General features: G+C 38.2%; 1 protein-coding gene across 2 annotated transcripts in view; it reads right to left on the minus strand.

Moving 5' to 3' along the window:
• The window catches only part of TUT7 (terminal uridylyl transferase 7), a 32220-nt gene extending 14202 nt beyond the window's left edge, over positions 1 to 18018 (minus strand). Inside the window, exons 1-13 of one of the 2 annotated variants that reach the window (XM_040089989.2) lie at positions 17929 to 18018; positions 15534 to 16059; positions 11302 to 11477; positions 10650 to 10766; positions 9717 to 9894; positions 9132 to 9220; positions 8136 to 8187; positions 6378 to 6447; positions 5406 to 5532; positions 4553 to 4672; positions 2498 to 2629; positions 1581 to 1761; positions 76 to 1223 (exon numbers count right to left, since the gene is read on the minus strand). In XM_040089989.2, the coding sequence (XP_039945923.1) occupies positions 76 to 1223; positions 1581 to 1761; positions 2498 to 2629; positions 4553 to 4672; positions 5406 to 5532; positions 6378 to 6447; positions 8136 to 8187; positions 9132 to 9220; positions 9717 to 9894; positions 10650 to 10766; positions 11302 to 11477; positions 15534 to 16029 (2886 nt within the window). In that variant the 5' untranslated portion in view covers positions 16030 to 16059; positions 17929 to 18018. The remainder of the gene's footprint in view (positions 1 to 75; positions 1224 to 1580; positions 1762 to 2497; positions 2630 to 4552; positions 4673 to 5405; positions 5533 to 6377; positions 6448 to 8135; positions 8188 to 9131; positions 9221 to 9716; positions 9895 to 10649; positions 10767 to 11301; positions 11478 to 15533; positions 16060 to 17928) is intronic. The other variant, XM_040089990.2, reaches the window with a different exon arrangement.
• Positions 18019 to 18269: the final 251 nt, after the last annotated feature.

The raw sequence follows: 18269 nt of genomic DNA on the forward strand, positions 1-18269 counted from the left end.
ATTTCAGCAACACTTTTCATATAACTTCTCACAGAACATAAGCAATATGTTTATGTTCTGATACAGCTTGCTTACCTTGCCTTTTGTAAATGCCTGTTTACTGAATTCATAAAAAAGTTCAGATTCTAAGCACTGTTCCACTGCTGTGGTCTCTTCAAAATGGCTTCCCTTCCCAGTAAGATATTCTTGACTCAAATTGATCCTCAGAGGTTGATCTATATTTTCACTGAAATGTCTGTTTTCATATTTACTGGGGATGGAAAAATCATCATCTTCCTCTGACAGTGCATCATCGTCTCCAGATCCAGTATACGTGTTAGCTTGTTCACCTCCAGTTCTAATGGTAACACAAGATCCTCTCTGACTTAGAAGACTTGGTGCTTCCTCTTCTTCCTCTTCATCATCTGAGTTAATCATTTGGGATCTCTGACTCTGTGCTGAACATAGGAATTTCTGTGGGGATTCATCCAGCTCATCAGTACCTTCAGTGCTACTCTCCTCATAAACGTCAATCTTGTCAGCTATTATACCACTGCACTCCAAGCCAAATTCATCACTCTCTGTAAGCGCAGTGTGTTGAAAACCCTCTAAGTCTGAAGTACTACATGTCTCTCCATCATGCACATTCACCATAACAGGGAGTTCTCCACTGTCACTGTCTTCATCGATCATGTGCTCCACAGCCAGAATATGATTCCATTGTCTTTTTTGTTGTGTATGTTCTTCCTCCTCCTCCTCTTCTTCATCTTCATTTTCACTCTCTGTCTCTTCACAACTAGGTTTAAAATCTTCATTATCTCCAGAAATTATTTCCTCAATTACACAGTCTGAGTCTTCATGGGTAATTCCCAGATGACTTATATCATCAGCCAATTCTTCTTCTGTGAAACTTTCTGAGCCATCACACAGTTTTGAAGGATCAATTTTATGTTCCTTGGGCATACATATATTCTCTGTTATGCAATTTTCTACTATGACTGTGTTTGTTCTACCATCCAAGTTTTGCAAGTCAGAATCTTCATGCTTTATACCATCTTTTCCATGGTTCAGCATTTGGGATTTCTCCTCACTTGCATTTGAAGACGGTATTTTGCTCCATTTTGCATTTTTTTTGTGAGGCAAAGCAAAATACTTATAAGTTGCTCTCAGGCAGTGAAGAATATACTCATACACTAGTTGGCTGTTCAGAGTTCTTGCCACATTCCTTTTGACTGAATATGGGTCTAGTAAAAATAAAGTGAGCCAGCAGTTAACTGCTGAAAAGAGTTAACTTCTTAAAAAAGAATACACTTTACATGTTTACAGAGTCTGAATTGCTAGTAACTCTCAAACACTGTGTAAGGACACAAGTCTACAAATTGCGCTGAAGACAATTTTTAAGTTCTTTTAATTATTTCTGATAATGTTTAAAATAATACTCAATAGAATATTAAGTTGATTTTTTAAAAAAAATATTCTACTATAACCAATCCAATATTAAAAATTTCTTAGTTGTAATACACAATATCAACAGCCAAGTCAGCACCTTATAAAAACTAAAGCTACAGTTCTTTGAAGTTTGTTGAGAGATATTTATATACCTTCCACAGCAATGCGCTTTTTAGGCCAGTCCTTTAATTCACGAGACACTGGTTCCTTGAGTCGTATGCTAATAACCAAATCAGCCATTTTGAACTCCAAAGCATAGAAACGAAGCAGTTCAAGCCAGAGCTGACCAACGGGTGCTGAACACTGATGACCTAAATCAAATACTAAGGGAACCTGTCAATTACAGAAGAAAACCTTAAATAATATTTAGTACACAGGCTTTTAACTGTTTAACTGTTACATTTCCTTTATTTTATCTGTAATCTAGTATGGCAGAAGTTATCACTGGTTCTTGACTCCTGCCATTGCAATGAACACTGCAATTAAAAAGTTGAAGACATAGTAAAAAAACTCTGAAATGAAAGAATGCAGCAACCGTAAAGAGTAGCATGAATGATTAATAACAACTGCTTCTTTAAGTGTTTATGCTGTAATTTATAAATTTCAAAGAAATAAGTGTCTCTCATAGGACAGAATGGATTACACAGCCTATTTTTCAGCCAAGTCTAGTCTGAATTGTTTACTCTCAGAAAATGCAATCACATAGTGATACTGTTCCTTACAAAGTTGTTATAATAGAAATAATTTCTAAAAACAGTTCAAAGCAAAGATGAAATATTTTTCATATGCTTAATCTAATTTTAAGCCAAAACTGCTTCAGCTCTGTAAACTATATTCTTCCCAGCAGATTAAAATTCAGGGTCTTATCAAAGAGTTTGAGATCATATCTATTTTTCTGCCAGCTCCTTAGCAGCAAGAGCTAAGCACAACAGATCCTGAAGCAAGCAATCATACAATCTCTTAGTTCAGTTTATGGTTTTGAAACATAAACACAAAACTGAACTAGAAGATTGTCCTGTTTTGAGAACAGCAATGTCTGCTAGACTACTACAGAAACAAAAGTTCAGACCTTGCCCCTTCTAGGGGAAGTTTCTTGTGGCAAATCAGAATCATCAGTGGGGTTATGCTCCCAAACCACGGCATCGTTCTGGACTTCTCTCAGATGAAAATTAGTTAATTTATTTAATGAGAATCCTTCAATCTAGAGGAAATGAAAAAAGAAACATAGAGCTAAATGTGACATGAACTTTAAATTTTAGTTCCCACATCATAGTAGAACAAAGTTTAATAACAACTGTTCCAGGTCTAGAATACATCCCAACCTTTTTCTCTCTTTCCCCCATACTTCTCTACAAAAACTCTTAAGAGGTCAGAGCTCTTGGAAGGGTGTGCTGGTGTTCACACTCAGGAAATACGGACAATGAGGTAGACTGAAAACTGGATGAATGGCAGAGGGTTGTAATCAGTGGCAGAGTCTTAACATGGACCTGTCACAAGTGGTGTCCCCCCAAGGGTCAATACTGGGCCCAGTGTTGTTTAATTTCTTCATCAGTAATTTGGACAGAGACAGATGCCTCCACAGCAGGTCACTGATAACACAAGGCTGGGAGCAGTTGCCAATACCCCAGACTGCCTTGAAAGGATGGAGAGATGAGCAGAGAAGAACTGCCTGAAATTCAACAAAGGCAAAAGCAGGGTTCTGCATTCCACTGTGGAGGAATAACTGCAGGCACCCGCTGGGGGGTGATCTGCTGGAAAGCAGCTCTGCAGAGAAGGACCTGGGGTTCCTGGAGGACAACAAGCTGTCCATGAGCCAGCAGCGTGTCCTGGTGGCCAAGAATGCTGTCCTGGGGTGCAGGAAAGCATTGGGGCACATTAGGAAAGGACTGCCAACAGAGCAAAGTGGGTGATCCTGTCCTTCTAATTAGCCCTGGTGAGGCACATCTGGAGTGCTGGGTCCAGTTCTGGATTCCTCAGGACAAGAGAGAGATGGAGCCCCTGAAGTGGGTCCAGCAAAGGGCTACAGAGATAATTAAAGGACTGGAGCATGTCACTTATGAGGAATGGCTGAGGGAGCTGGGCTTGTTCAGCCTTGAGAAGAGGTAACTGAGATAGGAACTCATCAAGGTCTGAGTATCTGAAAGGAGAATGTCAAGAGGATGGATCCAGGTAGTGCCAAGCAATAGGACAAGTGGTAACGGGCAGAAACAAACTGATGCAGGAAGTTCCAACTGAATATGAAGAACTTGTGTGGGTATACTGTGTGCGTGACCAAAGACTGGAACTTATTGCCCAGAAAATTCTGTAATTCTGTGTCACAGATCCTTTTCTTCACACATTAGACAAGGATAAATACGCATATTATAATTATATGGCCATATACAACAGGACATTTTTCTCATTCAGCTCAGAAAGTGCATATGCTTTTGGTGAGTCCGAAACATAGTAGAGAAAAATTGTTAACTGCAAGGTTTGTGTAATTAGTTACAGGAATTGGAAGATGTGTGCTAAACATAACAAGAGACTGTAAGTACAAAAATGGGTGCCTTGAATATAATACCTAAATTCTGTCCTGGAGAATTGGATTCTGGATTGGCATCCATAATACGACTCCTGACACCAAGATGCATTTCAGTCTCTAAACCAAAGAAATACATGCTCTAAACCCCTAACGTGATCCCTTCAGATAGCATCACACCAGTGTGTTCACCAACCATGTTTTGGAGAATTAGCTGGCAAATTCCAAGACATTGTTTTGGGATGTAACTATTTGGATTGAGTTCTCAACACTCTGGAGGAAAGGCTGAAAAAAAAAATTAAGAAATTCTTGCAAAATGCATTATTCAATGTCCAGCTCTCCTTATTCACAGAAGGGGCAACGGAGAACTTACTTCAATGACTAGGATTGTGAAATGCAACCTTATGGCTAGGTATACTAAAGTTAAGTGTAGTCATTGAATGTTGATGAATTCACACATGAATTCACATTCTTAATTCCTGCAGAAATGGGTCGCTTATGGCTTACATGCTTATATGCTCAGAGTAGCATAAAGCTAACAGATTATATACCACCACAAGCAACAGGTCCTTTCATTTACATTATTCAATGTATTAATATACATACCCAAGATCCCAAATAGACAGGCAGAAAAGGCTCTCTCCTCTGTTGTAGAAAGAAAATAACCATTAAAGCGAACACATAAGGTGACAAACCTCCCTCCTCAGGACGATCAACACAGCATAACTGTAAAAACAAATTGTGCAGTCATTAAAGTTTCAAGATACTTTGGAAAATATTATTTTAATTACTGTTCAGAGGTCAGTCACCTTGAATACTACAGAAACTCAGATATCTTTGAGCTCTTACCAGATGCAACTTGTTCTCAAGGCCTGCATATTTATTGCAGTTACTACCGTGCTACCATAAAGTTTTCAGTTTAAGAGCCAGAGGCCACAGACTGGCAAAACAGATGGCATACAGCACATTTGCAAAAAATGTGCTCCTTTTACACAGATGCAGTAAAAGTAAAAAGTTTTACATTTTTTAAATTAATATTTTAATTGCAGACACAAAAATTTTACAAGAAGTTACGTTAATTCACAAGATTGTTTTCATCTACAATAGAGACAGTTCTTTTTTTTTTTAATGATGGATTAACTTTATTGAGAAACTAGGAATACCATTTCATATACATTCCTCTGACTGGTTTGTCAGAGGATACTTAACAGTCTGCCTGCCACTTGCCACTGAATGAAGCTTAAAATTCCATTTTGAAATTTAGAAGATCATTATCACATACAAATAAGAATCATATAATTTATAAAATTTACAATTTAAAAATACTTATGTCCTTACTTCAACTTTTATTCCAAGGACTGTTTCAATAACCACTTTCTAGACCATAACTACAGGTATTATATCGAAGTTCATTCGCTATTTATTCACTTCAGATAAGGGAATACAAATGAACTCTCACCTTTGCCCAGTACCTGAAGGCAATCACTAACGGTACAATAGCAGGTTCCAGCTTTCCAAGTGTAGTCAAATGGTTTGTTGTCAGACAAGCATTCTCATTCCCTGCACTCACTTTACAAATAAGGCCACTAAAATCCAAAAAGAAACAAAAGATCTTGAAGGTTTTGTAAGAACACCAATAGGTCAGATAACACCTCACAGAACAGTGTAGCAGAAGGTTGTAAGGGGCTTGACAGCCTCTCAAAGACAGCATCTCTGCATGAAAAGCAGCAAACAATACTAATTTGATTGATGGTTAGGTTGAGAATATATGCATTATAAATTTCTGTACAAATGTTTTCAGATGCAATTCAAATTTAAGTATTTTTTTAATGTTAATTAACTGAATTAAAAAGTTATAGTATTAATTTCCCTCATGAAAGAAGTCTTCCCTCACCAAATCCACCAAACATCTTCTATACTGTTTTCACACAACATAAAATATTTTTAAACACTGAAAAATCAAGGTAGCAGCAAATAACTAGTAATATTTTTATCTGTAGTTGTTTATAGATGTTTCATGAATCTTAATTGATAGTCATCAAATGGGCAAAATGAAATATTTTTCACTTGGTCTCAAAATACTAGCAAAGTTAAGCAAACTGTTCTGATCCTTACAGAAATCTGTAATTTAATATGGTATGTACATTACCTAGAAGAAAGGAAAGTTTCTGCTTAAGCAATAATCCCAAATGGAAGGGTAAGGGCACATGCTGGAAGCCATAATGGTTGAAGGGATTGGGAAATACACAGCTGAGGACAGAACAACCCTTACCCTCTTATTCTAGGCTAGGAAAGACTTGCCCATGAGTGTTAGTTTGTTTTTCAAGATCCATGGAACTGTAATAATTTAGTACAGAAACGTCATTTATCAGGTGGTTATATAATTTACATTGCTAAATACTATTAGAACACACAAAGTGACAACTGAGACCTTTGCTTTTCTCTGCACACCACCACTGGTATTCTAGCATGGAAATCTGCAGCAACTTCCGTAAAAGATTCTAAGTGGGAAAAAGAAAAAGAAGACACATTAAGCATGGCGTTAACAAAAAGTACATTGAACTGGATCAAGCTAGAGGGGTACAGATAATTTCAGCTTCTAATACAATGACTGATATTGAGAAAAATAAAGTACATGGGATTTAAGTGTTTCACATGTGATGAGAATATGGTCTATACAATAAGCATTGTCAGGAAAATGCTGAGAAAAACCAGAACTTTTCAAAATTCATATATACACAGTAGGTACAATTCAGGAGGTAGAATTTGGTTAAGAGCCGGCTTCAGTATTTCGTGCATGCAGAGAGACCTACAATTCCTATGGAACAATATTAGTGTGAAAAATAAAAAACCAGAGTGTTACAACACTACTACACAGAAAGAATTTTTTTTCCCCTGGTTATCACAGCCTTTTATGTAAATGCAGAACTGTCTTGCCTACATGATGTAATGTCCTTTTGCTATGCTTTTTCTATATTCTTTCTTCTTATTCTTGATTTTCCAAATATGATTCAGCTGTCAGCCACCCTAGTCCTTTCTCTTAGCGGTGTTGATTGATCCAAACTGGACCTATTTTTTGATACCTCACAGTTTCACTGGGCCAGGCGGAAAATAAACTATCAAACAATTTTAGATACTTAATTCAAAAGTTTTGAAATGACAAGATTTTTGTGATGTTACTTAGCCGACTGGACATCTAATTTCACTGAAAATTATCTTGCTTTTGCCACTAGGGTACCTCTAACACCTGATGCCTATCCCTGTATCTTCTCACTCACAGAGAAGACTTTGCACAACACGTTAATGCAAACATTACTTGCTTTTGTGATACAACAGCAATCCTAACCTCTTACAAGATCTGGGTCTTCTTTCTCTTACCTAACTTAAAAATAATTCCATTCTCAAAGCCCATAATGGTCCAGACAATAAAATGCACAGACAACGATGGTGTGGGTACCACTGAGAAAATCCAGGCCAGTAAATATACAGGTTTTGAACCATATGGTCTGGTTCCCGAACTGTGGGCATAAAGAAAGGCAAGAAAGCAGTGAAGCTGCTTCTTGCAATCTGCATTTAAAAGAATAGAATCTTCATGCCGCCTGCCAAATATATTATTTTTTTCTTGCCTGCATATGCTTGAATTAGTTTGAGTAAGTTTTTTAAAGGATCTTAAACTTTACTTCCCTGTATTAATGCTCAGAGTTACAGTCATTATCTGAAAAAATCCCCATGTGTCTGTACACAGTCATCTGTACACAGCCATCACCTACGCTGACAGACACGTGCAGGTGATTACAGGAAAAGAGACCACAATTTGAAAGTACATTACTGGGCTTCTGTTACATGTCCAAGAACTTAGGCTGCTTTCTGTGGCTAATGGCTAATAGCTAATAGAGCAGGGGAGAGCACCTTACATGAAATGACATCATCACGTATAATGTAGAAGAAAGCCTCCCACTAGGGATTTCTCACATCATTCTCACAAAAATGGGAGGACTTCAGCCCTCATAACACTGAATGCCAAACCAAAAGTAGTTCTGCCAATGTATGCCTTTCTGCAGTATTATTCAGTCTCATATCTTTCTAAAAAAAGAATAGCACGTGGTGTACCTGTTCAGCAGAGGTGAAATTCAACAATACTAAGCAGTAATACTTTCATGAAATTGAGAAGGCAGAAATTTTTTCTTACCACTGTTCTGGAGACTTTCTTGCACAAGTAAGAGAACATCTGGTTGAGTCATCTGTCAATAAAAAGAATAAAACTGTTTTTTATCAGCCACCTGTTAAGAAAGTGATTTTCTACAACTCAAATTTAAAACCAGTTCTAGGCATACTTCACTATTATGAAGTTATATCAAAAGGGACAGGAGCTCTGCTTGCTTTGAAAAAAAAAAAAATTTCCTAGAGTAATTGTTACCGAAGTTATTTTTACCTCAATCAAAGACTTAGTTATGGTAAGAAAACCCCCACCAACAGAATTACTGTTTCAGTATGCTTAAATATGACTATATTCTGACACAGTGGATTTATATCATGTTAAAGACTGGAATTATAGCTTTTTTTTTAAATTATATGCGCTTTATGAACTTAGACCATTCCTTGTTTCCTAAAGAAAATGTTAAATTCTAACAATGAGACTGCCAAATCAATTACAGTAGGAGCAAGTTTAAGTATGGAATAAAGTCCTTAATTCCTTTTCAATGTTCAAGCACAAAGATGCATAAAAACAATTAATATTACAAATAAAGACTTTAAATTACTCCACATATAAATAACATAATATGGTTTCATAGCTCAAATATAACCTAGTAGTCAAAATGTGCATATGCGAATACATCAATACAAACCCAGGATCAGTACCGAAACAAGATCACGGAAGTGTCATTTATTTCAGCTGTTAGAGAATATAAATAATCATCTGTCTCACAGAACTGCTAGAGTACAGATGTTTTAAGTGTTTTCAGAAGAAGTTTCAACAAAACACGAAGTTGTATTATACTGACTGATGACTACAGTTCTGTGAAGAAAGCAATGTTATTTTAAGACCAGACCAGCTCTGTCCTACCTAATAGGCTTTTATAAAAGTTTTACTATTGCACTATAAAATATATTTAAAATATACTCTACATGAAGGTGCAAACATTCAAATCCACTAACACAGACTTAATAAAATGGCCTTACTTACACTGGCAGGAAACTGGGTATCTATGTTTATGTCTGAAGTTTTGAAACCAAATCTGCTATAGGAGGAGCCATACAATCTTAATGAACACTCTGCAACAAAAAGAATTATACTTCATTTACACTATGCCCAACTCTTAATCTGTAGCTACTTACAGCATTGTTAATAGATCTTAAACCTACACCTGGTTTTGATATGCGCAGGAAAAGAAGAAGGGTCTTTAACAGCCCACAACTGTTACTAAATCCTGCCTTCCATGCTGTTGTTGATAAAGGCTTACCATGAAGGTAAAATCCTTCCCACATCCTTTTCATCTTCACTTTTTACTATAAGCCTATTTGGGTCATGAACGCCATTGTAATTTAATTCTGAAACAGGCTTATATTGGTACATCATGTTGTTCAACAGACTAGTAACTAAAAATGCTGTTTTAGAATTGAGAGAACCAATGTTTTTAATTCAGTTTTCATTTCCTAAGTTGTTGGGGATATTTTTTGATTGATTTCGTTTTTTATTTGTTCAGTTTTTGTTGTTGTTATTTTGTTTTTAATAAGTTGGCATATCTAACACTTAAATTGCAAAGAATACCTGGCAATTTTTGATGCAGCAAGTTTTCCATCATAGTTTTAATGTTAAGCCTTTCTTCTAGGTCTTCATTATTTAAGCCAAACTCCTGCACGACATTTTCAATAGCAACACCAATAGCTTGTATCTGGGAAGGCATTGGAGGAGGAAGAGCAGCCAGCAGTTGTTCTTCTTGCTTTTCCTTTCAAGATAACAAGACTAATGTTTTAATGAGTTTCTTGAATTGCTTAACAAGCTAAAATGAATGCCAACAACTCATCCCAAGTAATACTACCACCACAAATTTTCCAGGAAATGTAGATAATTAGAACCAAAAAAGAATCTGATATTCCAGGAGGCTTCAGTAACATTCAGAGATATACATACATGTATTTGGCATGTTAAAAAAAAAAAAAAAAAAAAAAAAAAAAAAAAAAAATCACCAATTCTTTCATCACCTATGAAGTGTGAAAAGGTAGGAGCTAAAGAGGAAGAACCAGAAAATTTGCATAAGACCGATTTTTGTCCACTTCAAGGAGAGAAAGTAGAAGTTATTTTTTTAAAAAGGCAAAATTGATGTTATGATGGAAGCCATTTTGATGCTTATGCTCAAACCAAACCTATTTCCTTTACATATAAACAAGTCTGTAATATTCCACAAGTGCTCAATTTTTACAGTATTTCTGAACTGAAATATTCATTTTGACATATAGGTTATAATTTCTAAATCTCCCGTACCAACTGTATTTGCTAATTCCTAATCCACATGGCAAAGTCCAGGTCCCAAGTTTACTGTTTTCATCAGTATCACTATGTAACAGTTTTTTAAAAAAGACTGAAACATGGTAAAAACTAAATGTGGAACAGTTTTAAAAGCAGCGCAGCTCCATCATCATTAGTGGGGTTAAGAAAGTTTCATTAAATGACAGTTCATACTTTTTCTTATGCTTAACTCACCTTTAAGCTTTTCTTGTGTCTCTTTTCTTTAATATGCTTATGAGCAAAAGCCACTGATTCAATAAAAACATCACACAATTTGCAGGTGTATTTTACTGATGGGTAGCTTCGAGGTTGCTAAAATAAAGATAGTAAAAAAACCCCTAAAATATATAAAGATACTACTTTTACTTCATTCAATACCCTTGCTAAATTCAATGGACTAACTCTGAAATATACACCCACTCACTTTAGCTTCCTTCACTCCGTACCTTCCATCAAAAAGTTTGCAGATCAAATATGTCAGAAGAATGATACCATGTCCATCGCACCCAATACCTTCTCTTTCACAGGAGAAAATACCCAATGCCCACGGAAAGAATATATTAATTGAACAACTACTCCAGCATTTTAATTAAGATCTGATGTCATTTCATGAACTAAAAGAGAAGCCATTTTATGAGCTTGAACTATTATCAGTGTTGTAGCAAAAACCCCCACAAGACAAACCCTCTTCTTTTTACAATTCATTAACAGCAATATCACTACTTAAATTCTGTAACTAAACTTTCTAGCTACAATCAGAGATATTGCTCAAAGTGTACCTCCTACAATGTATTTACATGCACAAAAAATAGGAGAGGTCTATCTATACAAGCAAAGACAGTGGCACCTTCTTCAGTCTATAAATGTAGTCTCGCTTCAATCGTTCTTCAGCTTGATGCAGCCCCAGAAGTTCTTTTGCTGACAGCACAGATTCATCTATGACTGGACCTTCCACTTCATCATGATCATATTCATCTTTTCTAGTTCTTCTTGATCTTCTTGGTTTTCTAAGCTTCTTCATTTCTTGTAAAGAGTTATGAGAGCAAACACGTCAAATAACTGCAGAGTGCCACACAGCATTTAAAAAAGCTTTTCCTTAATTAACATTCTACTTATATTAGAGTCAAAGAAGGCACAATTCACCTACCTGATATGGTCTCACTATTTGTTCCGTGCAAGTCTGATAACAGTAAGTGTATACTGGTATCCCAGCCTATAGTGTCTTTGTCCCAAACTACAAATAAATCAATTAATTTGTCCCACCAAAGACAATGACCTTATTTAAATACTTTTCTTAAAACTGGCAAAAAACCCAGAACTAAATGCAATAGATATACCTGTATGCTGTTATACTGAAAAGACAGAACATATCCAGAGATTTCAGGACCTGGTTAGGCTTTCGTAGCTAGACTACAAGTAAGTCAAAATTAAAATTGAGTAAGCCAATCTGAATGATTTATAAAACCTAGCAGCACTCTGAGATGGCACTGCTGTGGTTTAGCTCACATATGACAATTTATTAACAAGGGATTATTACTGGTAACGTCATTTGCCTTTCAGTTAAACTGGTATATGGATCAATACCACCTTCACAATATTAAATAAACAAGTGAAGAAAAGTAAGCACCACTGCTGGCTATGGAGACTAAAGAATGGACTTGCTAAGTATATGTACATTGCTTAATAAAGCCGAAAAACTGTCCTAATAATAATGCTTAAAAAGCTTATTGTGTTTATAGCAAAAACTCTGGAAAAAATTAATGTAAATACCACTTCTACTTTTAAGCAAATCTTTTCTTCATTTTGAAGCAGAAGCTGCTATTGGCCCAAAGCCAGTACCTGTAAAAATCATCTCAGGAATAAATATACACATCAGATTTTCACACCTTGCCATTCATTTGTACAGCTATACAGGATGTTCTGATGCCTGGAATTTCTAAAGTTCCCTTCTAAGAAAGTTTATGCAACTTCCTTAGACTCAAAAACTTTTATCATAGCATGAGGCTTTAATTTGTAATAATTAAAAAAGGAGAAAAAAAAAGATAAATTAATCTTCCAAATACATTTACAAAATTTCTTTCCTGTGACCACAATTTTTGTCTCTAATAATTGGTAAAAGGGAAACAACGGAGTTGTGTATTTGTGACCAGTTATTTGGTTCAGTTCACTAAGCAGCATGCTCATGTTAGTGGTGTAAACAGTACCAGGAAAAAAATAGTAATATAATTTCTTTCTTTCAGCAGCAGCACAAGTTTAAGCTGCAATAAAAGAGAATTTAGGCCTAATAGGCTGCAGGAGCACTACTCCAAAGGAATCTCCAGAGAGCAGAAACTGACATCTGAGCTTCTGAACCTTCCCTACATCCTCCATTTTTGCACTGACACTTCCGCTCAAACTACTAAGATGTGACACGTTAGACTACATTTTTAACTGATCAGTGTGGACAGAACCTGGAGGTGTAATAATGTTTTCACAGAAAAGCCTGTAAGAACTACCTACTCATCAAATATTTCTGTAGCCAACAAGTAACTTAAAAAAATTTACGAGTTAAATAAATACTTCTAATGTTTGGTAGGTACTGTAGTAACAATCTAATTATAGGTTAATGATTAAATAAAGTACTAAAGAACAGTGTTGTCAGAGATTTGGTGAACTTCCTTATAAGCTACAATAAAAAAAAAGATATGAAGGTAATGGAAAGAACAACTGCACAAAATATTTCAAGTAAATGCAAGAAGAAACATTTTTAGTAATTTTGCTACTTGACACAGAACTTCTGAAGAGACCTCACGATGTGAGCTATGCCATGCCTGTGCCTCATAGCAGGATGAAACAAACTCTGTCAAATCTTAGCAATGCTCAGCTAACCTGTTCTTAAAGGCCTTCAAGTACCTTTTCTGTGAGCTGCCCAGACAACCTCTCCAGAATTTCCCTCAATTTACCTTTATAAACTTGTCCTTTATTCCTCACCTGAACAATTCCTGCTCAATTCTATGCCCATTGCTTTGTGTCCTGTCTACTGGAAAGAAACAATACAGTTTACTACACCAGCTTTTCCTGCCTTCCTAGACAGAGGAAGATTGCTACGCCTCCCTACCTTTTTTCATTTTGCAGAAAGATTGGGCATTGTTCACATTTTGATAGCTTCTTGACAACCTCCTTGGTTTTCTTTGCACGGCTTCCATTTTATTCATACAAGTGGGGTGCCAAAACTGGATGGAGCACTGCAACTCAGTTTACAGAAGACTCGGAAAAAGGGATACTTCAGACTGTGAGTCTTTTTTCATGCCTCACAACCCCATGATAATGACTACTCATTATCATCTTCTGATTCACTATAATTTCAGCTCCTTCCCTGAAAAAATTACTTTAGAGTAACTTTTTCTCCTTTATTTGCACAGTTGATATTCCTACTTAAACAATGACATTTACACACCCTTTGTATTTCATCCTATATGTAGGTCATTTCTCCAATTGTGCAAAGTTATTTTAATTGACCTTCCTGCTTTTCTGCATTCCATTCCTACCTGTTCCACAGCATATTCAATTTTCAGAGCACACAGTTAATAGGTCTGCTGTCTTCATTCATCACTAGAGTAGTAGAACAAACATTGAATGGAATAGAATCCTCACTCATTAGATGTTCACTCACTACTATCTTTAACTGACAAAATCTTTAGTAGTTTCTGAGTACAGTTACCTAAGTAGCTCTGCAAGTCACTTACGTTAATTTAATCCACAAAATTTTCCACTATTTTACTTACTAGTCACAACTGTCACATAAGAGTATCTAAAGCAGTACAGTACTAGTACAAGCAATATCTACCAACTGCCTTTCCTATGGCCATAGGGGACTGATTATTTATTTATTTTAAATAAATAAAATAGGGCTTAGCATATCTTTTCCTTAACAAATGCCTACTTACTACTTCTTATCTTTGTTAGCTTTCAAATGCTTACAGTATATTATTTGTTTCAAAACTGACTCCCAAGATTTAAGCTGCACACCAACCATTTTAATTCCTTTTTAAAGATACACTTGCCCTTTCCTGTAATCAATAGCTCACTTCCCTTAAGTTCTCAAGTATGACTGCCAGTGGTTCCAAAAATCTATTTCAGTGAGTTCCTGAAGTTTCACAGAAAAAGAGTTCATCCAAAGTACATCCAGCAAACTGAAGAAGAAACTTGTGAAGACACTCTGCTCTCTCCTCATGTGAGGTTGAGTTGTGTGCAGCTTAATTCTAACAATGAGAGACCCTGGGCACCTGTTTACAGTTTATCTTTTTAGTGACAGCTAGTATCAAGGGAAAGGACATTTAATTCCTGGACTTCCTGGTATCAACCAGCAAGAGATCTCAGCAGAGGGTTTGATCACTACTGTCTTTGGCTCCCACTCTTAAATAAAACAAGACAGTTTCTTGTCAACTGGCATTCCGCGTTAGCAGCACCACACAGAAGTTGTATCTCTATATTCTCTGAAGCTTCCTTTTTCTGCTTTACTTGCATTCAATGAAAATATTACAGTATCGATCACTTCACCCTCCCTTAGGCTGTCCTTCCTGACATTTCAATGCTTTGGGTTTGTACTCTATTAGTACCAACTGCCCACAGGGAACTTAAATATGTATGAAGAACCAGACTTGTGTTATTGCTGTACTGAGTTCTCACAATACTGACATGGTGTTGCTTTCAACCTTCATCAAGACACATCATTAAATACCTCACTGGTAGCTCAAAAAATCTTACCCTGTTATCAGCATAATTGAAAGATCTCTTACCAGCCTTGACAGATTCCATCAAATTGTACAGGGAAAGCAACAAACAGGGACACTACACAGATGATGCAATGTACTCACTCCTACCACTCACAGGCTAAACTAAAGTTTCATACGACAAGTTCTGTATTATTTGCTGTAAAATTCGTCTGAAGTGCTACAACTACAGTGCAGACAATAATTTGTAATACATGAGAGAACAAAATCACTTTTTTGCTTTAATAGTGAATCTTGAAATTTTCATTTTCATTAACACATGTAGGAAGTTACTTTACTACATAAAAACAAAGAAACATGTGATTACCAGAATTTCCTTTCTGCGTGTCTGGCACATCCTTGCTCATTAAATCTTCCTGAAGTTGTCGTCTTACATTTCTGTTTCCAGGACCTTCCATCTCATGCAGAGAGTTCTTTCTTGTCCTGCCATGCCCAGGAATCCAGGCAGCAGAACGGCACTCTCTCCAAGTGTCAGAAGTACCATGGTGGTCATCAGATACCCACTTCTTCATTTGGTCTCTTTGGACATCATTTAACTTTGACCCTTGACTGTTAGTTGTGTTTTTAAGTGAATTTGCGCTACTTAAAACACTTCGTGGCCCTCGCCTGGGACTGCTTCCATAATGACCTGGAGCTCCCTTTTTCTTTTGCAGGCTGGTATCTATTTTATTGCTATGGCCACTTCCATATTCATCCATGACTTGGTAGTCTTTCTGTAAGGAACTTTCTTTTGATTCTTCTTGATGCAAAATTTCCTGTTCCTTATTTTGTTTGGCAAAGCAAGGTTTTGCAGCATCTCCCATGGTTACTGCCGTTCAATTAGTGATTCCCACCTAGAAATCAAAAACTTAAAAGCTGTATTTTCAATCTATTGAGGAATGAACACGGGGTATTAATTGCTATTAATTCTCAACAATGAAAGCCCTGGCTTGAACCGAGGCAAGAAAAGGCAGTTCAAAACTCAGCTAGGTCTCTTCTCTTAGTATGTCTTAACACCTACGGGTCGTTCATAAAATGCAGAGATGGCCTATGGCTTTTCCAGGCACTAAGGTCTAGATGCCTTTAGGACAGATAGAAAATTTTAAGAGCTTATATCAGTCTCAGCTCAGTACAGAAAATCTTTGAAAGAATGGTTGAAGAAGGCAAAAACGAGGATGGCCACAAGACCATTCTACACATCAGAATACTCCTCTTTGTCCATGGTAGACATGTTCACCTTGTTAAGAATGAAATTCATGATCACTGGAGGACACAAAGATGCAGAAGCTAAGTTGCAATCTAGCTATCAGGCAAGTATTATATAATAACTTAGAAACAATGTGCACTCCACACATTTTAGTCAAACCACCAGTGTGAGGTCTCACATTACACAGTAGTAATCGCTCCTATTTCATATTATTTTAGCATTGCCTGAAACATCTGGACCACTGAATTGCTTGCATACGCACCTCCCTTTCCTTGGTTACCTCCATGCTCTTACTGCAAAACACTTCCACAGAGTTCTATCCCCAGTGTTGCCAATAAGTCATGTGGATTGTGAAAGGGAAACTACAGGAAAAGACTGTGTAAAATATGTTAAGTGGCAGCGGTCTCATCAACACTGAATATTTTATGATTTAAATACAGACACATACAACCAACAAAAAAGATTTTCTCCTTCAAAATACATGCAGGTGCTTAAGGATGCAGATAAAGCTGTAAAGAGCGCTTTCAAGCATCTAAATATCAGAAAATGCCCTTCTGTTGCCATTAATATGGGAGTAGGGTACTTTTTTTTTTCTTTTTTTTTAACATCTGTAGTGCACAAAGGCACTCTTAAGCATCTCAGTGTCTGCATTTTATAGGCCTGAGACTTTTAGTGTTTATGCCCCTCTTAGGATGAAGATAGTTTTTTGGTCCCACACAAGCAACAAATAGGATTCCTGTCCTAAAGACCAGAATTCTTACCCAGTTATGTACATCTCTGTTAATGCAGCTGCTCCAGCTAAGAGAAAGAAAAGTTTCAAATGCACAAAGTGCACTTGCTTCCTATTTTAGGCAAGAAACGCTGTCAAACCCGAATTTCAGAGTGACCTAAACCCAGCCTGTTTTAGAGTTATCCCAAGAAGTAACGCCCACACTCTGCCACCAGGCTGGATGACGACACCTCCCTGCACTGGAAGCAAGCAGAAAAATCAGTTTACATTCGCTTCCGGCTCCCAACCACGACTGGAGGTGCGAGCCTGGCGTGGGCAGGGGGCTGCCCTGGCGGTCAGCGGCATCGCAGATGGCCCGGACACAGTTGCCTGAGGGGCCAGCAGCATCAGGCAGAGCCGGCCAAGTTGCCAGCGGGACCCGGGCGCAGATGTTATGATACCGGCGCAGGAAATAAACTACGTGGGCCAGAGCTCCCTTGCCCCGCCGCCGCAGCTCCCGGCTCACTTCTCCTCGCCTTCCCAGAGCCTAACGAAGGGCCCCGGCCCCCTCCTGTCGACCCCCGACCCCGGTGGAGGGATTGTGGCGCAGGATAACCAAGCCTGCCGCCTCAGCTGGACACAGCCCGCGAGCAGAGGGGCGCGGCAGGGCCAGGCAGGGAGTGAGAGGTGTAGAGAGGGGGAGAGGGAGGCAGAGGTGTGGGCGAGGGGGACAGGATGCCGGTGGACACCGCCCGCCGCCTGGAAAGGCCTCGCCCTGCCGCCAGTAGCCCAGAGAAGGACACTCACCGCCCGCTACCGCCAGCCCGCCCGCCGCCTAGGGCTCGCCATTGTGGCGCGACGGAAGCGGCCCTGCTCCCTCGGCGCGCCCGATTGCGCAGGTCTTCCGGCAGCGCGCGCCCGCCTCCGCGCCCGGCGGGGCGGAGCGGCGCGGGGCGGGGCGGGGGCGGTCCGGCTTTGAGCGAGCTCGGAAAGCGTGCCGTGGTCGCACACGGGCGTGTGAGGTGCGCCGCGGTGATAAGTGTTGCGAACGGTCTTTGCTTAAACCTCCTGTCATGGTGATTCCACCACATCCCTGGGGAGGCCGCTGCTACGTCTGATCACCTTTTCTGTGAAGAAATTACTCCTGA

The sequence above is a fragment of the Hirundo rustica genome, chromosome Z, assembly GCF_015227805.2.
Source record: "Hirundo rustica isolate bHirRus1 chromosome Z, bHirRus1.pri.v3, whole genome shotgun sequence".
NCBI lineage: Eukaryota > Metazoa > Chordata > Aves > Passeriformes > Hirundinidae > Hirundo > Hirundo rustica.